Source organism: Cottoperca gobio, chromosome 19, assembly GCF_900634415.1.
Source record: "Cottoperca gobio chromosome 19, fCotGob3.1, whole genome shotgun sequence".
Taxonomy (NCBI): domain Eukaryota; kingdom Metazoa; phylum Chordata; class Actinopteri; order Perciformes; family Bovichtidae; genus Cottoperca; species Cottoperca gobio.
Genome location: NC_041373.1, coordinates 535,001 through 560,212, shown reverse-complemented (window position 1 = coordinate 560,212; position 25,212 = coordinate 535,001). Strand labels below are relative to the sequence as shown.

At 40.1% G+C, this 25,212-nt stretch overlaps 1 protein-coding gene across 3 annotated transcripts in view; it reads right to left on the bottom strand.

Moving 5' to 3' along the window:
• Positions 1-25,212, bottom strand: part of jmjd1cb (jumonji domain containing 1Cb) — a 102,971-nt gene that overhangs the window by 33,822 nt on the left and 43,937 nt on the right. For 2 of the 3 annotated variants that reach the window (XM_029455570.1, XM_029455568.1), the window contains exon 3: positions 5,033-5,146. In XM_029455570.1, coding sequence (XP_029311430.1) covers positions 5,033-5,146 — 114 coding nt within the window. Of the gene's footprint in view, positions 1-5,032; positions 5,147-13,605; positions 13,811-25,212 lie in introns of those variants that run through there. The other variant, XM_029455571.1, reaches the window with a different exon arrangement.

The window sequence follows — 25,212 nt, the reverse complement described above, 5'->3', positions numbered from 1 at the left end:
GTAACACACACACACACACACACACACACACACACACACACACACACACACACACACACACACACACACACACACACACACACACACACACACACAGACTTGAGCAGCAGGCTGGGTTGGCCCACTAAACAGTGACTTCATTGTACAGTTTATGCCAAACAGATTGTAGCCCCCTCCCTCCCTCTGGTTCTACCTCCCTCCTCTTTCTCCCTCTGGTCTTCCTGTCCAACTGGAAAAACAGAGAAGGGAGTGGCCACGGCTTCACTGCTCTGAGAGAGAGTGAGTCGAGCTGTTTTTACTGCTCAGAGGGGTTCAAAGGTCTCTGAAAGAATAGGCAGCTGTCTGAGTGTGTGTGTAGGTGTGTGTGTGTGTGTGTGTGTGTGTGTGTGTGTGTGTGTGTGTGTGTGTGCGTGTGTGTGTGTGTGTTTTGGTTGTGCGGCAGCAAGTAGTGATTGGGTACTGTGTGTGCTATTTTGAAAGGAGCTATACTAACAGAAAACAACAATCTAAGTGGGATCATCTTACGTAATAAAAGGTTTGAGTGTATATAGAACTGACAAGGACTCGCTGACTACTGAAAATGTCAGTGGTGTTATACATTACAATGCCAGTTACTGTTTTAAAAATCAGTCATTTAGGACACGTTGTTCTCTTCCTCGACCGATGATGTTCTTTGGATAGCAAACAGTGACATGCACAGACTGTACATTATGTCAGAGTCAGCTGGCCATCAGCCGTGGTCTGGTGTTGCATGGGCAGCTGAGCGTGACTGCGAACTCTGCTTGGTTGAACATCTCCACAGTGTTTACAAAGAAGACTTTGTTTATAGCTCTGCGATGGGTGTAACTGTGTAACTACACATTAGGGCTACCAAGAGGCAACAACAAGAACTGTGATTGGTCAGCTTGGGCTGAGATTTCTGAGATTGTCGATGGTGAGGACAGCAAGCTGAAGAAAGACTTTTCACGAACGCACATGCAACAAAAAACCTTGCGTTCACTGCAATCCCCACTGTCTGTCACAGTGAGACAAGGCAAAGAGGTATGTAAATGACCAAGATGTAACTCCAGTGTAGCACACCATCACTTTGTATCATAAAGTAAAATAGAAGGGCGCTTGGAGACCACCGCCAAGGCCGTTACCATAAATACTAATGAAAACATGTATCCTGTAATTCAGATGGCTGAACAATCGAATGTGTTCGTCCTTGGCCCATGCTACACTCATCCACTATGTTTCATGAAATCAGGCTCAGAGTTTTTCTATAATCCTGCTGACAGACAAACAAAGAAACCAACAAACCAAACCGAAAACACAATCTTCTTGGTGGACGTAATAAAATAATGTGTGAATTAAAGCATAATATGTCCTGATCATTTAAGACATATACAGTATATATGTGTTGGTGGTAGGTAACTATCTGGTGTAAGAGTTACTGAGTCACATAAACTGTGTGCAGTGGAACGATGGAGTGTGTTGCTTTAACAAAGGGTTTCTGGGTGTGATGTAGTCATCTTGTTTCTAGAGAGCCTGCTGGGCCAGTACGTTCTCTGCTCTGTGTCTGAGCAGCCATTAGGTCATACACTGCCTTTACTTTTACAAGTTTATCTGTGGGCCTAGGTGTGTTTTATCACTGCACGTCAAATATTATATTTTTGTGTCGTGTATAGCAAAGCCCCATGGTTTCACAGTGGTTGAAACACTAGTGACTGGCTGTACTCTGCAAAAACTTACACTGGGAAGAAGACTGCTGGAGAGACTAGAAATAATTGCATCAGAAAATATTGTCAGTACTATCTGTCATTCACTATCTGTCATTCACTATCTGTCATTCATGATAAGAAGAGAGATAATATTTTTTGTCATTATCAGCTTTATTTCAGCTCAACATTATAGATTGTGCTCTCTAAACCCAGCTATAGCTGCATCATGACAGTGTGGCTATGTGCACCGATGAACACAGAGCTGTAAGAAATCCAATAAATGTAAAGGACATCAAATATAAACAGGATCATCCTCATTTGTAGGTAAAACATTTTACAGTAACGTGTTAGACAAGGTCATGCCAGACTACATGAAGAGAACGTGTGTGTGTGTGTGTGTGTGTGTGTGTGTGTGTGTGTGTGTGTGTGCATGTGTGTGTGTGTGTGTGGTAGGACATACAGACAGTACCCTGCATCAGACTAGGCTATAAAACCGGAATGCAAAATAGACTGGAACAGAACCTCTTGTGATTGCTGCAGAGCTTTGTAAATGGTCTACATTATGACTCGTTAATGACAAAATGGCACTTTATACCATTTTTCCGGCAAGGCTCCAATGATGAACATAGAAAATTAATTTAAATTACTCCAAAAGCAATGCTCCCCATAGGTAGGCTACATCTGTGATATTATTATGACATTATTAAGCAGCAAATCTTTGAACTTTTAAAGAGATTTTACATAGTGAAGCCACCACAGAAAAACATTGATTGTTTAGTTTATTTAATAAAAGAGTCATAAAAAAAAAGGAAATCTGTCAAATCGAACCCGTTTTAGCTATTTGGGCATGTGGGAAATATTAGAGTGTGACACATCACAGGCTCTCTGCTAGTGTGAAGGAGAATAGCTTCTTACTAGGCTAAACAAATGTCCACAGAGTGATAACAGTGATACGATGTGCTAGAGAGGGGATTTTGCCCGGATATGAACTCAGGTGTGCCTTGAGATTGTGGCTTGGTGTTTTGTGTGCCTTGGCCACAGACAGTTTGGGAACCACTGGTCTAAGCAACTGGAAACAGAAACAAAGATGTTGTATAAACAAGATAACAAGATGCTGGTAGTGTGAAGATACTTTGGCTACTTAAAGCTTAATTTAGCTACAGAGTAGGCTGCTCAAAGTTAAACCCAAAACAGATTGGGGATTTTGTACTCAAGAACCAGCACCTACTAAAGGAAATACTACAATCTACAAACGACCACCTGAAGCATCATATAATCCAGCACAGAGCGTGCACCTTACACTCTCCAACAGGAAGAGCAATAACTTATCAACATTACTGTCTGACTTTGCACACCTATGCTATTGCTTCTTTTTGTTTAATGGCAAAATACATAGTGTATAAATGCATGGTTCAAAATGAGGGATTATATTTGATGAACACATCTGGCCCAAGATACAAGCAAACCTTTGACACAACAAATTATTGTGTCTAATTCATTAGAATAGATTTTCAGTTTTTAGCTCACAGAATTCATGCGTCTTTTTTCCAGGTTGTGAATCATCTACATTTAGGAAGTTATATTATTACATTTAAGGGAATTCTCAAACTCAGTGTCTGTCAATTTATCGTGATAAAAATGGATATTGGCTAATATGAAAAAAGATATCGTGATAACATTTTTGGTCCAATTACTAATACTGTGTTTCAAAATAGACAACCTCACCATTTGGCTTGTGTATAGGCCAACATTTCATTCCTTCTTTTTCACAGTGTTGGTTACTCCAGTACTGTCATATAAACTGTTATATACGCATTTATAGTCTTTCGACCACTCAAAGTGTGTTTATGCAGGTTAGGAGCAAGTTCCTCAAACTGTAGCCTTTTGGGATGCCTAAATGCCACGTCGAAGGAAAACATAAGAACTCTTTAACAAGTAAAAAGGAAAGCAAGCATTGAGCCTCCAGTGTATCTCCACCAGGCAGTCTGCTGCTGTCTTTTTTTTCTCTCCCACCATTTACTAAAGTGGCTATATGGTGTGCTATAGATCTCACACAGGTTTTCAGTGACTCATGACACAATAAATGATCTCACATCTCCAAATTGGTGTCATGATAATCCAGCTAAAGAGAACTAACCAGGGCAGCTTCATGTTATACCATCGAGCTCCAAGATATTGTATGAGTCAGCGCACTGGCCACAAAAACTACTGCACAGATTCAAATCATGATTCACCAGAGGACACAGCAACAGTGACAAACACAAGACAAAATAGAAATAGAGTTTCCTTCTTGGTATTTGGACTGATGACTGACGGGGAGTGAGCAGAACAGTCTCCCCGTCTGGTTGAGTGGAACACAGTGTTCCAGCCAGCACAATATCACTACTGTAGCTGTGTTCAGCTGCAGAGCACAGAGCAACACACACACACACACTCTCCAAATATTCAGTCGCATAACACAAGTATATGTACATCTCTGTGATTTACTGTCAATTGTGAAGCTACAGTATCTGTCTATGTCTATGTATCAGTCAGTATTAATGTGTGTGTAATTTGTGAGTCAGTCGTGAGCAGTCATGTGTAAAATCACTCAGAGGACAGACTGTGGCTGCACATGTTGTCTTTATATTCACATTAAAGCCTAGCAGTGTCACACCCATATGGAACACAGCGCCCGGCCCGCTGCTCTCTGGAGCCAACAGCACTCCATGGCTGCAGTATCCAGCCTTGAACTAATTGTGAATGACTAATTCTTCATTAGCAAATGAGATCCGGTTACAGCGTGTATATCTGCCAAAGGACAACATATTTATATTTCTTTTTAGCCAACAGAAAGCATCTATTCACTTTATGATAGCAGGTAGATTTTTTATTTTATAGCCTGCTGTATTTCTGCTTTAATTAGCCACACAGTCATTCTAATTTCAATACTAACTACATATCTGTGCCAGAATATGTTTTCTTACTACTTTCATACATTGCTTTAAAGTGCTTTCAGTTTCACATCATTTTATATACAACTGAGATCAACTAAGGCTAACACTTATTAAACACATGCACTCTGCACCGTGTGCACATTTGGTGGTAGCTTCATATTTACCATGCTGACATGAGAGTGGTATTAATATTCTCATCTAGCTTAATTCTAAGCAAGAAAGTGTGAACTGTAAGTAATTAAGTAAGCAAGCAAGTACACTGTCATCGAGACAGATGTCTTTACTGATTCATTCCATAAAAGATATATGATATACTTAATGGGTGGTCGTTACAAAAGCCAATTCAAAAAGGTGATCATTCAGTGTGTTTAGGAGTGTGAGTGTGATCATTACCTGGTATGGTTGGAAGGCTGAATGGTCAGACAGGAAGTCCAGCTGTCGGTCTAACAAGAATTCCAATGCTGTTACTGACGACAGCAGGCTCTTCCCCACCACTGGCTTAAACGCCTGCACACACAAAAACACACAACATGGTCAACAACAGCACAGAAACAATTACACAGCAACGATAATATCAGTAGAGGTCAATCACTAGCTCAATTTAGTCATTAGAAGAATTCTTCAATTCTAAACTAAATATGTAATAAACAATGCCATGACAAAACACGATGAACTGAAAGTGAGAATGGAGGCAGAGGAAACAGGGGAAAGAAGGAAGAGAGATGAATGACATAGCAATAGAAGAGATTAGAGGGAGGACATGATGAAAGCAGCAGAGAGGGAGAGAGCGGTGGAGGAGAAAGACACAGCGCAGGGGATAGAGTGATGAATACATTAATAAGAAGACGTCTGACAGTTCAAAGGCAGTACACTCCACTTTGATGTCGCATCTTTTACACATACACGCGCACACACTCTGATGATGTCTGTCAGCCTGCGGCCTGAGCTCAGCTGTTACTGCACATACAAGACGTAGTTCAGTCAAAATATTTACGTCTATGTTCGTCATAGTGGAGAAGTGGTCTTCAGGTTTCTTTACTACCATGTCACTTCTTACATGTATTTTCTATTTCAGTGGGTGATATCGGTCAAGTACCGCTAGAGATGAGAGCCACAGCACAAGTGCATGTGTGTGTGTACATATGTGTATCAGGGGTTGATGCTGCTGTGATTTCTGGTTGCATAACAAGGTCGGTGTGATAGAGAGATGAGAGATTAGAGGTGAGAAACATGACCACTGTGTCCTTACAACACAAACACACACACACACACACACACACACACACACACACACACACACACACACAGGAGGCAGTAGCGCATTTGCAAGCAAAACATGATAGTGTGTCTGTGTGCGTGCGTGTGTGTGTGCGTGTGTGTATGTGTGTGTGTGTGTGTGTGTGTGTGTGTGTGTGTGTGTGTGTGTGTGTCTACAGCTCTATTTCTATCAGTATATACATATCACATTTCCAACCTCCACTGACAGAATGCAGCCGGCAGCACAGGCTACACTACTGGAGATTATTTTGGTAATAATTTGTGTTTATTTAAATGTCCCCCTTTTCCAGCAGTGTCCTATACTGGAGCATCAATAGTACACTGCACTGAGAATAGTGACAGGGAGTTGTTTACATGCACACTGATCATATTAAGGAGGATAGCATGTTGATCTGGAACATGAGTAACCTGCTTCTCTATGGGCTCTTCAGCAATACAAGAGCAACAATCAAATGTATCCTGTGCATGACCATTGACCATCTAAGCATGTTGACCATCATTACTTTGTTATTATCAACACATGTTTTTGTTTTCCTGACTAATTACTACATAACTTAAGAACGCAGATAGCAGATGTGGATCAGAAACTTGCATACAATGTTTACAGGTTGCAGCATCGCAACTTCTTTCTAAGTACTTCAGCCTATATATCCAGGATTCTTAAATCCAGCATATGGCCTCATTCAGACAGACTTTTGCTGCGTACAAAACACACATTCACTTGAATGAGGCCAGTCCGTTGATGCAGCAGTGGTGCCAAGAGAGAGGACTCTGGGAAAAAAAGTCCCTGCTCTAAGTAGATGACTTTGTACCATGAACACTGTATTTCTAATGCTTACATGGCAATCATCTTGATGAAAAGTAAACTAATAGCAGCAAAGGTAACTTCCCAGAGTTGTAAAATCTATTTTTGATCTGATTATATTGTTTACATGTTCCAACACATAACAGGTACACTAGTCACACAAGTTAAAACTTTCTGATAAACAATCTAATAGTTTAGCATTCCATTGGAAATCATTGGCATTTGTCTCTTCAAAGTAAATTAGACTGAAGGTTGAAGAGCACAGAAATGAGCCATCACAGAAGGTGAGTCTCCACTGTACAAGATGTAGGTTGGAGGCCGTGCAAAAGTATGATGAAACCTTGGCAAGGTTTACAGAATGTTAATAAAGAACACATGTAGGCGTATTGCCCTGAAACCCGGACACACTGGGCTCTGTGAGAGAGGCATACTTTGGGTAAACAAAATGACTCAACTCTGTCGACACACATTTGTAGATCTAAACATGGTAGCAATAAATGTAACACAACATCAAATCTAACACCAGATCCAAACTATAGGGCCATGACACTGGACGTGCTTTTATCAGTCAAAGGCACTAGACTAACATGTACATGTTTTATCTTGCACACATTGATCAGGTGAAGAAATGCTGTTGCTGGACTTATTACATCATCTAACAAATATTTCACTTCCAGTGGACGATGATATTTCCAGTTTTGTCTCTGCTGTCCAATCAGATTCAGATTAAAATGTATACAGGTCGAAGATAAAATGATGCTCAGAAATGTGTTCAAATTTAGCTAATGAAGCCTATGAGATGTGGTTGAAAGGTGCAGAGAAAGCGGACTTTGAGACAAGTGCCACAGCAGATGGAGGGAAGCTCCATCCACCAAAGATGTAAGACGTAGTTGTAAATTCCAGAAAAGGTTGAGATTATTTTGTCAAACTACTATTTCCTAGTTAACCTTGAAAAAGATTGTGTGACATGATCTTATGAACACACTACTTATGAACCATTTGGTAATTTCCATGGCCAAAAGGAACTTTCATACTCAACTATACAGTTTTTGTTAGGTCTTTTGTCAACAAGGAATGGAATGGAAAGTTGGCAGGATAAATGAAGACATATAGAGATTCACAATAATTCTCAGTAATGACTGGCTACCTTAATCACACCTAACAGTCACAGCTTTGAGTCTTGTCTTCCAATTTCCATCTTTGAAAAAGTTGTTTGTGTGTTTATTGTTAAATTTGCAAAGAATAAGTTAACAACGACTTTTTTTTCCTGAACAATAGCCGAACCTTGTTAACAGTTCATTAACCGTTAACCAGTTAGCCTAACAACCAACTGCAACAACAACTGATGCACAAACAGGTTGAATACATCGTTTATTGCCAGCTGCAGTGTTTATGCAAAACAGGCAACTGAGACCAGCTCACTGGTCCGGGAGACTTCAAGATGTTGTGTGCATTGTCATTGACACAAGCAGCTACTTTCCCAGTTACCTTGAGTCTCCATCACATAAATGAGTTTAGCTGGAGGTTGTCAGCTGTGTGTCAGCCTGGCATAGCGTTACTCTCTCTGGGTTTCCGGCAGAGTATTGCAAGCACGGGGTCTGCCGTGTAAGGGACGACGGTGAATATGAAATTAGTAATGTTATAGCTGTTAACATATAGTGAAGTGTGTGTACAGTTTATTTGTCAGTAAATAAGTGCTACAACGACCCAATCCAAGTTCCCCTGTCTTGCTTGCCACCTGCTGATTCTAGTGAAGGTTAGCATCGAAATGAGCAACTCAGGCTCACTGAAGGTGGGCTGACCTTTAAGGTGTACCAGCTATTCTCATTTTAGTGACAAGCCAATTCTCCAAATTCGGTCAAAATGATTATTTTCGGTTAACGCTTAAACGATTCATTATTACCATTAAGACAAACTTAGTCAGAACCAGCTTTTTGCTTACTTTCATAGCTAAAGACACTCTACAAAAAAGACTACAAATATTAGCACAGCAGGAATTAAATTCTGGTACATGAATGTCAATTGTGTTTAGTGAAGCTGATGACAGGCAGACCTGTACTCCTATACCTCTGTACCCAGAGAAACATGTCAGTATAGGAGGAAATATAAGAATTATCAGCACTGGATTCAAGACATTTCATTTTTGACTTCTAAAAAGAAAAGCTTCAAATACAGAGCAGCCATCTGTGATCCCTGCTCTCATTCCCCTCTCAAACTGAAAGGACATGACAGTTCCTCTATCCCCTCTAAAATTACTTTTACACACACACACACACACACACACACACACACACACACACACACACACACACACACACACACACACACAGAGACACACATACGCACACACATCCCACTCAACCGCAATTGGGTCACATCTGCCAGTGTGCCAGGAAAAAGCATTCTGTCGCTTGATATTTCCAAACAGGCAGCAGGAGAGTGGATGAGCAGAGCAGAGACACATTCGCTTACTATCAACACACAACACACATTAAAACCAGTGGACCTACACAGAAACAAAGACATAAATAATTGATAAGGAAAAGTGGAGCAGAATGTAAAAGAGATGAAGTGGTGGTGGTGATGGAGCTCATGCTTCACTAAATGACCTAGACAGACTACACACACACACACACACACACACACACACACACACACACTAAAGCTTTGTCATTCAGGGGGCCATTATCTGATGAAGGTCAGAGAGGGGGGGGAACACAGACGGATAGAGACAGAGAGTTATGGACATAACTCATCCTGGATGTACATCTTATATACCTAACACAACTTTTGTTTTACCAATTAGGAGAGATGTGAGATGGGAAGATTTTTCTCCGCTGCTTGGTGTCATCTGACATGCAACCTACATTTTACCTTATTGTTTTTGTCTGACCAACAGTTCAAAACTTACAGAGTCAATTTGCAATGAATTTGCAGTGAAGCTGAAACCAGAGTGTTGGGCATTTCTGCTTAATATATGATTTAAGAAGTTGATCAGTTATCAAATTGATCAGTTATCAGGCCACACAGGCCAAACCAAATGCATATATTTGTAAGATAAAAATAATAATAATATGAATGGATATATTTTTGTTGACTGACTCTAATGAAGGGAAGAGGGAGCAACACAATCAGGTCCAATGGAGAACAAATAGAAACATTTGTTTCTTTCATACAGGAAGTGTTTGTATGACGGTATGCAGTGTAGTTCCATACACCTCACTGATAAACCACACAATTACACTGAATATAATATGGAAATAAAAGTTAAGTTTTACTATCCACTCTTCTTCTTTCACTTGATCACATGTGGACACTTTGAATATCTCCCTCTCTTCCTCTCACTATCTCTTCCATTTGTCTTTATCTCTTTCTCTCTCTTTTCCGAGTCAAATGACATATAAGCACTTGCTTCATTTAATTGACCTGTCAATCATTTTACTAGTACTGAGAAACCTGATCACAAAAGCCGGTCATGATCTGACCTGCGTTCAACCTAGATGAGGGTCGCTGGCTACTGACCCATCCAGATACACCGTGGACACACATATGACCTGCGTCACTACTTTGGTGTGCGTAGGGTTTAGACGAGAGGCATTAAAAAGGGCTACTGAACACTTGTATTTATGTACACATTATGTCAAGTGTCTTCTTAATGTCTTTAAGGTTATCCCACTGATCTGATGAATTTACATAAATGCTGTTACACACTATTATTATGTTCCCTGATTACAGCTGCCAGATGTTACAGAGGGTGACTCCTAATACAATGGGATATTCCACACAAGCACTTCCTGAGACTTTGATCATCTTACATATTGATTCTGTAACCAGTGAGAACATTTACAAAATGGTAGAGGATTTGCAGGATGTGTTGTAGCGCAGTGCTGTGCACATACACACACGCACACACACACAGGTTGTGTTCTTTGTGTTTATTGCTTTGATGGTAAATGATCAGTTTTCAAAACAGAGCTACTCACGCACATACACATACAAACACACACACACACACACGCACACACAAATGAGGAAATCTATGCATACTAGCTCTAAAATATGAGCTATTCTTTCACAATCTAAAGTAAACAATACAAATCTCCTCAAATGTCAGTTGGCAAAGCAAACTAAATGTATTCATTCCACGATAGTTAACTCAGTATTATTGCTAATCAATTAAACAAAACCAACCTTCCTTCATCACCTTTTCAAAGAATGACATTTTATTTCATGCCTTCTGTGTCAGATGTGTCAGCTCAGTTTGAGGTACAGGGGGTGAGGGCTGAGCGACACGTCACAGCAGGATGTGTTGAAGTAATGTTTCTGCCTCTTCTAGGCCCTCCATCAAACAGGTGGCTGAGTGCTTTCCTCTGTGCCACTCCACCACCCTTAAGTTAGTCTACACTACAGGGGACCAACCAGCATCTGGAGTTCTACTCCAAACAGCTACTGCAGCTGGCAGCTCAACAGTAACAGCACTGGGTGACAACCTACACAATAGAGTCCTACAGACTGAACATTAGAATAGACTTTTGTTTTCAACTTCATCCCAATGAAAAACGCAATATAGGTCATGTTATGATCAAAACCAATTTGTCAATTTGTCAGCTGTTAATCAGCCAAAACACCTTCTGTTCCAAAATGGCAAGTGTATCAGTCATAAAGATTTGAATTATTTAATTTGTGAGGTGAACATTTCAGAGAGTCATGACATCTGCCAAACACAAAGTGCATCAGCAAAGAGGAACTGAGGTTACAACCTGAAAGAAAGCAAGACAAATCTAAGACAGAACGAGTAAGTCGAGTCGACGAACACATATTATAACCCATAACTGTAGCAATGTCTGCACAAATTAGTTATTTAGTTCATTTGCCTGTTTTTACGTCTGATTGTGATTTTATTTTGTGTCTTTCTTTTCGTCCATGCCCTGTATACTATATATGTACAAACACATAAGCACTAAAATTGCAACACAAGTGTTGCTGCACTTATTTGAATGATTTTTTTTACTGTAATTATTATCTTTTGATATGAGAAATTACATTTGGAGTTTTAGAATGTAGGGGGGTGAAATGTCATCTGGACACATAACGAAATATATACAAAGTTGTGAAATATTCCCCAAAACACAGGAAAATAAAATACAAATCAGCAGGGTCTCCATTAACTAGTGTTACTGTAATGATCTTGTCAGGGAAACGGCTTGAGGGTTAATTTAGTATAGCAGTATAGTAAGCACTTCGATGTAGTTGGAGGACTTGCAAGAGACAGATCATTCAAAAAATGTTGAAGCAGCATAGGTTGAGATATACTGACTTTTAGTTTGTTTGGTTCCAAAAACACAGGATCCTACACTTCCCATAATGCAACTAAAGGCCGTCTTTCATAAACCATATGGGTTCATACGGGTACGGGCAAATCATCAAGGCCGCGCCCCTTTTTGGGGGATAGAAAACAATCCTATAGATAGATTACAATGCAATTTGATGTGTTTGGATCATAATTTTGACAAGTTTGTATGCATTTATACAGATAAGATAGAATCACCAGGAGTCGTTATGCTGAGTGGTGTCTGTAAATGACCAGTCTAGTTATTATGTTGGACACGACAGTCTGATGCTGCTATACTGTATGACTATATATATATATATATATATATATATAGCTTTCCATCAGTAGTAACTGTCATCAGCATCATTTAGCCATTTAACACGCTGACAGTGAATATTCATGTTTCTTATGTGCCTCAAATTTCAGTATGAAAACCTTCTTTATTGTTTCTAGTTTATTTTTTGGCATTTTTCCATGTGTGTGACAGCGCCATTCTTTGTCCCAAAATGTGATTAGCACTTGATGACACGATGCCAGTGGGGTCTATTAGACCCTCTCTCCACTCTCTGTACATGACCACAATCCATTAAAAATGTAAAGTACCAAGCCGTACCCAAGATGGCCCTGATAACATCATCAGGTCAGTGTTGTTAAGGCTCTCCAGAGCTACAGGAGACATTGTTATCTGTTTTCAGACTGGGTGTTACTCCTTGTCACAAGTAAACAGACAGTTGTTAGTAAAAATCTGTATTAAGCGTGCAGGACTAAGTTACTAGAAATGTATTAGCTATGCAGGTGCACAATTCATAGATTTTTTGATGACTTCTCAAAGCTGATGAAATCGTGATGAAAAAGCCAATAGATACTGTAAATCTAAACAATAAAAAACAAAGAAATGGTGATCGCTGTGAGCTATGTTTAAGGCTGAGAAACATCTGGTATGATTACGAATCAGACATCTGCAAACATAAAATGAGGTACCACCTTAACTCAGACAGAAAGATATGGGGGCCTCCTACTCATCAAAACACAATCAGAAGGACAGTGTAGGCTTGTGATTCCAGATCAGAGTATGAGGAAGATTAGGTTGCACAGGGAAATAGAAAAGTCTGATCGGAAACAAACACATCTGAGGAAAATAACTGAAGATAGAAAGAAGAGTTTGAGAAAAAACACAAACGAATAAACTGGAATCCACTGCACTATTATACTTTGTAAGGTTCCTTTTTTTAATAATAGCTCTAACGACACCATCTGCTCTACAACAAACACTACAAATTAGTTGTAGGAGGTATGTAGTAAGGTGGTATAGAAGAAGCAGCTAGTTTACAATGCTAACAACATCTTCAGAGACTGTTACGCACACACACACGCACACGCACACATCTAGGTTAAAACAGATTAGAGCGACCATAGAGACTATTCTGGGAAATGTCCACACTTCCCAGGCAGTTTGTTACTTCAGTCTCATGGATCAAACTCAACTCTGGTTTTAGATGAAAAATAGCGGCGATTTAAGTAACAGCAGAGGATATAAAACTGTAACATTACCTCTCTCCTCCGTCTCCAAGCAACGTCAAGGAGCAATGGCTCTGAAGAAAAACACTGGACAAAACTAGCTTTGATCCAGCGAGCAGGGGAGAGGCAGGAAGAAAAGGATGATGAGGGTAAAATAGGCAGAGAGAGAGAGAAAGAGAGAGAGAGAGAGAGAGAGAGAGAGAGAGAGAGAGAGAGAGAGAGAGAGAGAGAGTCTTTTTCTTGCGGTAAGAAAAGACAGATGGCCAAGAGGGAGAGAAAACAGAGCAGAGGACGAGCTACACAGCCGACATTTTAACTGCTGCTGACGCAAGGAGGGGAAGAAAGGAGAGAGAGGGAGGGACAGAGGCAGGGCCGGCAGACACACACTTCCTCTGTGTGTGCGTGTGTGTGTATGTGTGTGTGTGTGTGTTTGTGTGACGCAGGCTCACTCTCTCTTACTCACCACACTCTTTGACTTGCTCTCTTTCAATTTCTCTTCCTGCCTCTCAGCTCTCGCTATAGAAATCTGTCTCACTCCCACACCTCCCCCTCTGCTCTGTTCAATTCAGCTTTATTGAAAGACATTTCCCTCAGCATTTATTATTACATGTATACTAATATCTCCGTATTAGGACAACATGGCAGTCAAGGAAAAGTTTTAAGTATCAGACTCTAAATATTTAAAGCCAGCTTCCGAGAATACAATAAACCAGATTTATACGTTCATATTTCTCTATTGTCTATGTAGAATGATAGAGGGGAGGGTTCACTGTGTGAAACTGATCCATTATATTGATCCAGTCAGTTTACACAGTTGCATTATTACAGTTTAATAATGACAGTAAATAAGAAACAGTTCTTAAAGCTGCACTAATCAATATTTTTGTATTAAAATTAAGGATGGACCCAATTGTTCTTCAGCTCTCCTCGCCTTTCATCTTATTACTTTGGTTTTACAGCCAAACTTTACTGTTTTGGTTGAGTCTCACCGCTCTCATCAGCAGCAGCTGTTTTCACCCAAAGAAAGAGTCTAAGGCTAAAGAGACAGATATTTTACTGAGCAGTCAAACCAGACCTAAAAGGACACTGATTATTGGACTTACAATCATCAGCTGGACACAAACATCCCTCCAAACATGAAAATGTGACTTTGTGTCTGTTGGATGTGTAAATAAGCAACTGTTGGCTCACACGTTAGCCACAACAACTTCCAAAAGGGCCAAAATCAATTTATGCAGGTTTTAAAACCTTAAGATGTTCATAATAACAAACCCCATGTTTGACACAATTTACGATGGGCATTGTTTTCATGTCTGGCTGATACCTAATCAGTTTATTAAGATTCCTTGAATGCAGTTACACACAAAGATAAATGTGTGATCTTCTAAATACCAGCTCTCGCACTCTGATTTTGATGAGCTGTCGTACAACAGATCGGATCCTGTCAATTTGCAAAGAGCACTGCCTCAGTGACATGAACAACTTGCCTTAACACACTGGGTTGAATACCAAATAATAATGAGCAAATACATAACTGCAGCTTGTTTGTTTTTAAATAGAGCTGGCAGACCCACAGCTGAACCTAGATACACACAGACACACACACACGCACCCTAAATCATCACCTTTGAACTCATCAGCTGACCACAAACCAGCTCTGATTAATCTGTTCATCGCTCAGCAGATTTACACTCTGCTACTGTAACAGTACACACTCACAGTTAAGCAGTAATATCCTGCAGTCCATCTGCTACACTGATGCAGGATTAAAGCAAAAGTCTCTCTCTCTTTCTCACACACACACACACACACACACACACACACACACACACACACACACACACACACACACACACACACACACACACACACACACACACACACACACACACACACACACAAACACACACACACCTGCTATTAAATCATCCATAGAATAGATATGTGCAGTGGTAGTGGTAGTGGTAGGTACGTAAAACTATAATATAATATATGACGCATTCTCCATCTCAGTCCCCAATTCTTCAATCTTGTCTGCACTGGCATCAGAACATGAAGGCCCAAAGAAGTCTGAACTAAAGTGAGTATAAAAGGAGGACAGAAATACCTCCTGTGTTCGGCTGCCACTGTTTGTCAGAGTGAGAGGCCTGTGCTGCTTCTGTGCTGAGAGACAAATGTTTTTTTCTGAAGCCCTTGCAGCCATAAAGGTAAGCTATAATTACACATGCACACAAAGATCCACAGGAGGCAGGAGATTACACTAGACAAGCTCCATCTGCTCAGGGGGGAGAGAAAGAGGCAGACAGAGAGGAAGAGGGGGGCAGGAATTTTTATTGACCCAATTTCCTCCAAAGCTACATCTCAAAGCGTTGACTGGTTTATTCTCTGGATGGCTAAAATACCCATGAGCAAGGCACAAGCCCCAGACTGTTCCAATAGGTCTGTGGGTGTAGAAGCATGCTTTGTTATAGATACCTTTCGAAGGATATAGCTGCACTCACACACACACATCATCATCATCATCATCAGCATCATAAACAGAGCCAGTACAGTGACCAGATAACAAGAAGCCTGCTGATATCTATTTGTGAGCGTGTGTGCGTGTTGTATTTCATTTTACAAAGTGGACCATTGTTGCTAGGTAACGTAGCATTACTTGAGCTGTCTGAGAAGTCATACAAAGATAATACACTCACTTTTATTCTCAGTCTGTTGTCTTCTTTCACTGACTTTCCCTTTACTTCCCCTCTAGCAACCACAACCCTGACGCCTGCCTACCTGCTGTTCTGCCTGTAATCTGATCAGTGTACAGTACATTTATCAGAAGTGAATAACAAGGTTGCTGTTAGAAAGCCATCTGAGTGATTTGTGAAATCACAATCATCAGGTGTGTTTTGGGAAGATATTCATAGAATCTCTTCAGGGGAACTTGCGTCAAATCCTCCCTGCTGGCAGCAGCTACAGATTAAACCTCCTCACAAATTAATTTCTAAAAAATACAATAAACACACACTCGAGATAAAACCTTCAGTTCTCAGCATAAACTAGACTCTCTCCCTGTCTGTGTTTCTCTTGCTCTGAAATTAGGACAGAGGAGAGCCCTGATAATGTTGGTGTGTAGCAGCACACGGGCACTCTGTCAGATCACAGCATGAAAGTGTGTGTGTGTGTGTGTGTGTGTGTGTGTGTGTGTGTGTGTGTGTGTGTGTGTGTGTGTGTGTGAGCTAGAAGATTGTCCCATTAGTTTTAATGCTGGCACTGCACCATTTGCCTTTGCTACAGAGGTGACCTGTCAAGTTAGTTCAGCAATTCATTGAATTCTGAATGGTTTAAGCCCAGAATACATCCCTGGTATGCTTAAATAATATCAACCGAGTAGGTCTCTGAAGTCGCGTTTCCACCGTAGGGTACGGCTCTACTCTACTCGACTCACATTTGGTACTAGTTACTTTTCAAAATGTTCCACTGCAGATAGTACTCTCTTTGTGTAGGGACGTCGCAAGAACCGATTCTTGGGCACTAAGTCAATGCCAAAACTCCGAAAAGGTACTTGTTTTTCTACAGTACTGCAGGTAGTACTGTAGGGGCTCAAAACTAACAACGTCCCGTGGGCGATAGAAAATGTGTTTGGGATGCAGTAAACTTACCATCAGGCGACACACCTTAATGCCATATTGTGAACAACAAAACTGTGTTAAAATCAGCAGGAGGCAAGCTAGTTAACGTTAGCTGTTAGCAGCCGGTGGAGCGAGGGTTCCATAGAGTTGCACTATGGTGAGTTCATGGTCTATTCAGGAAAAATTTATATTGGGCTACGGTAAATTATACTGTTATCATGATATCTTCAAAGGTAATCTTGTAAAACGTAAATAAATAGTTTTCACAGCAATATAAAATAGATATTATATTAGACATAGATGTGGAATTATGACCTGTTTAGCTTCCTAAAAGAAATAAAGTATGCAAAGGGTTACAAAGAATTGTATGTTGAAGTACATGGGATTTATCGTTTTCTTTTAGTTTTTTACTGTTGTATCGTATTGAGAATCGTGGAATTTCACTGGTATCAACTACTACATTTCTGGTATTGTGACTTCCCTACCTCATTGAAGGCGTGTGATCAGCTGTTTGCCGTAGCAACGCCGCTTGAAACTGTCGTGTCAACAGGAGACTCGATGAATCCTTTAATCAGAAATCAAACTGAGGAACGCCTGCACTTTTTAAACATCTGGGTTGAATAGAGAGAAAAAATGCGATCGCTATTGACGGTAGATACATTTAAAAGCGGCGGGTTTGTGCACGATGTCCCCTGACGCTCTAGTGAAGATTCTCTCTGACCAATCAGTGGTCTGCAGCGTTTTAACCTGACCTTTTAGTATCGTCTCAGCTCGCTTGGAACCTTGTCTGAAGTGGTACTAAAGAAGTACCAGGTACTATCCACAACTTTTCCTAATGGAAAACCAAAAAAGGGCAAGTCGAGTAGAGCCGTACCATACAGAGGAAACGTGCCATCAGCCATCAGATCCATGGACTCAAGCCAGCGAGCACAGCCCAAACACACAAACTGCAAGAAGATCTTAGATGTGCACCAAATGTAGATTTTTGTTTAATCCAAGTTTAAAACCGATCTCTTTTCGAGCTCTAAAATGTGCACTTTATTCTTACCACACTGTAATTCTGGAAGTAGACCTCTAGTCACTCCTGGTGATGTGTTGGACTCAATTGGCGGGCTTTAGCTCTATGTTTATCTATTTGTTGTTCCAAAAAAGATTTCAGTTTATGTAAATCCACTTAATTGCCCCTGTGTACGAAATGTGTCATAGAAATTAACTTGCTATTGTTAATCATAGCATATGGAATATTTTATATAGAAATGCCAAGATATGACTATAGAGACATAGTGAATCAGACAAACCATGTATTGCCAACTTTGGAGCATTTAAAGCAAGTGACAGCAACATGTCATATGAAAGAAGGTCAGATAAACATTTGAATTTAGGTGTTTATATTATATCCTACATCCTTTCCTTCATTTCCTACAACGGTATGATGCAGCATGGCTGACTATCCTCCCTCATTCCCTTTGTTCACTTTCACACACTCTCTCCCTCTGCCCTTGGGTGTTGTTTGGTCATTGGAATTCACTTTGTGTCTTAGATGGGAGTTTGCAGTGAATGTCTTTAATGAGTTCAAACAGTGCTCAACGCTCCCTGGGAGAGAGAGAGAGAGAGAGAGAGAGAGAGATGATGTAATATCTGGATCAAGGATGCAACCACACACACACACACACACACACACACACACACACACACACACACACACACACACACACACACACACACACACAGGGTAGTGTGAGCACAGGGGGGCTGAGGGAACAACAGGTGTACAGATCAGGAGGACTTAGACTCTTTCTGTGATCCCATGTCAGAGCTGTAGGAGGCCGGAGCAGATCCATGCTGATGAATCATAACACCAACACCAGGTACAGGCTGCCAATGATTGATAAAACAACAGTGTTTGCCCAGCAGGAAGAAAGATGATAATGCTGCCATGGCACAATGTAAAACATTTTAAGTAAATGACCAGTTATCCCAACCAAGAAGAACACATACTTCAACTGAAAACAGTTTTGGTCTGATATACACATGTGCCAAAAAGTCATGGAACAACATTGCTTCATTGTTTCGTCTGCTGTTGTGTAATGCTGGCATTCCGCTCTTATTATCGTCACAAATGTACACCACACACACTGTGGAATTTAGACTCAACCTTATAGCCATTGTACTTTCAATAAAGAATAGCACTGAAGTATTTATTTAATATACACGTCAAAACACAATCACTACACTTGAAAGAAGTGTAAGACACTTTGTGTGAGAAACAGCAGTATCAGTTCTTGTCTGTAACATTGTGTGTCTACCGTTGATGTCAGATTCCTCTCCTGTCAAACACATCAAGTCAACAATGTGTCAAAACCAACAAAGGATACAAGCCACTGAGAAAACCAGTATGTAACTCATGTAAACACATCATATCAAATCCCTGAGATCAGGAAACAGTGCAGCAGCTCTAGAATAAAAAACAATCATTTGTAATGATGCTGTCACTGTTTGAAGTACAAATGTAAAAATAATTATATCTAATGAAAATCTAATAAACTGTTGATGAACAATATAATATATAATAATATATAATAAAGTTGGTCAGCTTGTCATTGGTTAGTTCCAGTTTAACACATGATGTGGGAATTAAAGAGGAAAAGACTGCTTCCTGTCTGTAATTATAGAATACAATAGAATCCCATTCATTTTCATTTTACCACATTAACATGTGAAGGTAACTAAATGCAGCCTGCTTCACATAATTATCAATATTAAATTATCAGAGTTGGTATTATTTACTACTAAAGCTCTTACACTAAAGACCGACATCATCCTCTATTTCTGCAGCTGTCCTCACATACAGTATGAGATGTAATGGTGCGTGTGAGTGAGTAGGAAGAAGATGTATCACCACAGACCACATGTCACACACAGACTGCAGGGGAGAACAGAGTGGACACAGAGAGAGAATGGGCGCTGTGTGTGTGTGTGTGTGTGTGTGTGTGTGTGTGTGTGTGTGTGTGTGTGTGTGTGTGTGTGTGTGTGTGTGTGTGTGTGTGTGTGTGTGTGTGTGTGGTAACCCCCTGTGTATAAAACAGCCTTATTAAATCATTATTTGCAGAAGTCCTTCTGTTACTTAAGTAGTACTGTAACAGCAGAGAAAGAGTAACACACTGTGCTGAGCCACACCTAGAGTGTGTGTGGTTATCCATAATGAAGTCGACATCAACACTAAACCAGACCAACCACAGACCGGGAAGACTAACACTGTTTTGGTTCATTCAATACCGCTCTCACGGCATTGTTTTCAGCCGCAGCAGGCAGTGAAAAGGCTGTAAAAAGCCACCGTACTGTACCCGCTCAGCAGCAAGCAGCAGACAGACACCATGAGAGACTCGCTGGTGATCATTTAGCAGCTAAAGAGACACAGATTTCCCTCAGGAGTTGATACAGACCAAAAACAGTGTATAGAGAGATAATGTTGGACTTACAGTCATCATGTGGACACAAACACCACTCCTGATGAATAATAATGGGGCTCCGTAACTGCTGGATGTGTAACTAAGCAACTATCTGCTACCAACTTCACCATATTCTCTTTAAGGGTGATGATATGTTAATGTTCTGTTCACAACTTGTTTCAGCTGCCACCAAGTGGCCACACAAGCCAGTTATTGCAGATTGAAGAAGAGAGCTTTTCAGGTGAACTTATTAATGCTTGAAAGAGAAGTTTGTACATACTAGGCTTCCTTGTATTATGTGTCAATGCATGTGTACAGTGTTTACTACATTATGGACCACATCTGCTAGTTACAACTGCGACGTAAATATTACAAACACCATACAAATTCATTGCAAGTGTTTTTCCATTCCAAGAATGTCTGTATCTTTATGTAGTCTTAAATGTGTTTTTAGTTGCTAACATCAGGGTCCATGTGACGAGGGACCCCTGACAAATTACTGCATTAGAGAGAAAAATAAATATTTGCTGGAAATGCAACAAAGATAATCACAAATACAACTTCACAAAGTTAAATACACTTTACAGAAAGACATTTTGAGATTGAAACCTACACAGGAACTTTTTAAGGTCTCTTAACACAATATACATGAATGTCTCCATGAAATATTTCAACACTTAAAGTTATAGCATTTACATCACTGACACAAGACATCGTGAGAGAGGAAAATAATGGGAAGGCGGTAAAAAGAGACAACAGCAAATCCTGCCTCACTTAACACCTTATCAGCTGGTAGGCAGACAGGAACCCACAGAAGGATCATTTCCTCCACGCACACACACGCACGCACTAAATCTGTGTATCAGTGTCGAAGGTCAGTACTCTCTGATTAGTTCATCAATGTTCATTTGAATTTTGAATGTATTTTTATTTGATAGGGACGATGCAATGTTACATAGTAGAGCATGAAACTAATGTTCTGCACAGACAGTTTATAGCTAATGTTAATTTCCATCTCTTGTCCCTTGTTGGGCTTTTACATATGCAGTGTAGTTAAAATATTTAGCTTTCAATATCATAAAAGCACAATAGACCACAAATAAAGATTGTCCAATCATAGTGACAGTGTGTAATGCACACTGGACACAAAACGTACTATATGACAGACACAAACCATACTACAGGTGGCACGCAGCCTCCACATGAGAGATAAACTACAGCCTTACACCACCTGTCATTACACCAACGCACAGAGGAACATGCCTCATATATGCAATACAAACACAAACACACACAAATACCCACGTCAAGGTTGAACTGGACCTGTAATACATTGATTGTATCATTGCAATTTCAAAATATTTGAATGTTCTTTCTGTCTGCGTGAGAGAGTCCATGAAACAACAATCATCCAAATGATCCAGCTCCTTGGGATTAGCTGAAGTCAAAGCTCTTACAACTTGTGTTGCACGGTATACCAATACTAGAAAGGTTTTACAATACCCTGCCGTTAAAAACAACAATATCCCATTTCATTAGGAGCGGAACTTTAAGAATGACTGTTTTTAGAATGTTTAAATAAGAGCCGTATTTATGAGTTGAATGGGTGTGTGACAGTGTGTGTACAGTGAGCTTCCACTCGCTGCAGGCATAGTGGCCGTGTTTTTCTCTCACATGCAAGCAAGTGATGAGTCACTCATGAAGGCAACATAACAGCATCACTTTGTATGTTCGCTTTGGACAAAAGCATGAACTATAATAATATAATGTCATAATAAAATGTAATATGAGCTGCATCACTGCTTATGAGTGGGAACTTAAATTCACTCAGAGCATTTAGCTGAGAGGCAACTCAACAACATAGTTTGGAGTATTGCTCGCACTTATCTGTGCAAGGCACGGGTTATAAGAAGGAGTGTGAACGTGTAAAGATCTTAATTAAGAGATTCTCCATTCCTGGTTGGATAATAACATGTATGAACACATTATGCTACAGTAATTCACTCCTGTTGGTGAATGGCTTCTTTTCACATCCTCCACTTCCTTGCATACGTTGTCTAAATATATTCAGTTTAATAAAAAAATGAAGTTCCATGTTCTGTCATTTATTATTCTATTGTTATTGTTTCAGGATCGGGATGGAGATACTTAAGGCAGGTATGGTGTTGAAGTCAAATGTGTGGTATTGTGACAACAATAGTCACACCATGTCTATGTGGGATGTGGCGAAACCTTTCTGTCGAGACACATTATTTATTATTTAAAAAATAAATAAAATACAACTTAAATTTCAGGGGGGCGCGAGGTTCTGTTGGGGGGGGCGCCGCTCCCATCACACACACACACACACACACACACACACACACACACACACACACACACACACACACACACACACACACGTGCACACACACTTACAGTCAGAGACAGCGGAGGAAAGGAGAGGAGAACTAAATAAATCCGCGCCACACACGACTTGAGGCCTGGCTGACGGGGACCATCTGTCTGTGAACTGTTCACATTAGGACGCAGAGTACGGAGAAGTGTTTTTATAGGCCGCTAACAGTGGCACAGACACACAGGAGATTTGATATTTTTCTGTGTTTTCTTGTTTGTCCGGTTGCTGTCGGTCTGCCTGTCTATGTGATTCTAGATGAGCTCTGCTGCTGTCATCCTGTCTTTATAAACTAGTAGTATTTGTGATTTACTTACGTGTAATTCCACCCTGCAGACATGAAAGTAACTTGTGTATAATACCTTAGAAACCTTTTCACCCCTGTCAGCATTACTGATTTATCAAAATGAATATATTCAGAAATAGACAGCCAATCAGTCTTACAGATAAGACTTCTTCTAATGCTGGCTATCAGATTACTGCATCCTCCTACAGCTGCTACTACCAGCATTACATGTTCTATTAAAACTCTTTCTACTGCTGCTGTCATTAGCATCACAGAAGAACTGAACGATCTTCCCTTAATAGTGGACAAGTGAGAACATCTGCTACATTTTAGTTCAGACATTCCTTACTTCTTTCAGTCCACCTCCATCTCTCCATCCATTCCTGTGTGTTTACACTCTGCTGTGATCAGGCTGTTTAACTGCATCTTTGTTGTTCGCAGCTAATTTGCTATTAAGGAGAAGAGCTAACATAATGCCACTTGGATCCCACATGCTGCCTCCCGGGAGTGATTACACACCGGGCTCAGTGGATGCACAGCAGCTGGAGATGCATATGTTTACTGCCACACTATGGCTCTTGTCTGACATCAGCTTTAAAAGGGGAGTTAATGACCTACCTACAGTTGGTAACTTTATAAAAATAACTTTTTTGCTGAAACTGTCACTATATCCTGACAGTAGTGCATGAGACAGATTAACTGTGAAAAAGTGGCTTGACTGTTTCAACATGGCGGCCGGGTCACAAACGTTGTCATCTTACAGCGACTTTTAAATTGTTAACTGAACACCTTTGGGTTTAGGACTGTTGATTAGACCAATATCATAATAATATCATTCTATAATAGTTCCATGTTGACATGAAGCATTAATACAGACCTTTTAATATTGAATAAATATTCAAAAGTATCAGCTGGCATGGAATGGAAAAGTATGCCCCAAATACCATATTGGTGTATTGCTAATAGCAGCGTGTTTAATCTAAAGAAAACATTATGAGCTGTGTTAGACAATCAGGCAGCATTCAGGCTCATACAAACACATTAGTGCTGAGTAGAAATCCATCATGTTCAGTACATAACCAAGTCTATAAAAGTCTATAGACCTAATAAAGTCCAACGGGGAGAAAAAGCACAAGACAGAGGCTAACAATGACAACCATGAAAATAGAGACAAAAGAGACACACTGCGTGTGTGTTAGTGTGTGGAGGTCACAGGGGTTTACTTATGTGACAATGCAATAACTAGACAAGCAGTCTGCCGGCTCTGTCTGCATGAGTAGGACTATGTGTGTCTGTTTCTATGTGAATGTGTCAATATTAATCAACATCAGTGCTCCTGCTGAAGTGTTCAAAGCCTGTGCATGCATCTCAACATTTAATTGAGAGTTTAATTAAGGAGCAAGTAAACAACCTAAAATAAAGAAACACGTTCAGATGCAGCTTCATTCTAACAGAACTGATAAAAAGGTTGCACCTGCTAATTTGTGTTGTCTGTACATCTTAGCACACAGGTCTTCTCTCTTAGTAATCAAGTGAATTCCTCCAGTGAAATGTAAAGCTAATGCTCACACAATCTCAACTGTATTTGCCTTTGCTTCACTGTAAAGGTATCCACTGTGTCTCCTTACTTCATGCCTTTAATCAGATATCTTCAGATTCCTAGGAGCATAGTGCTCACTATGATAGTTGTATATAATACTAAAATTGAGGAACAATTTATTTTGGTTCTATTTATATGCCTCAACTACAAAGAGAGCCATGCCTTTATTTAAAACAGGTTTATATAATAATACTAATAATAATAATAATAAATAGAATTTATATAGCGCTTTTTGAGACCTCAAAGCCGCATATATCAGAGGTCCTTTCTAGTTTCTAATTTTCCATTTTATA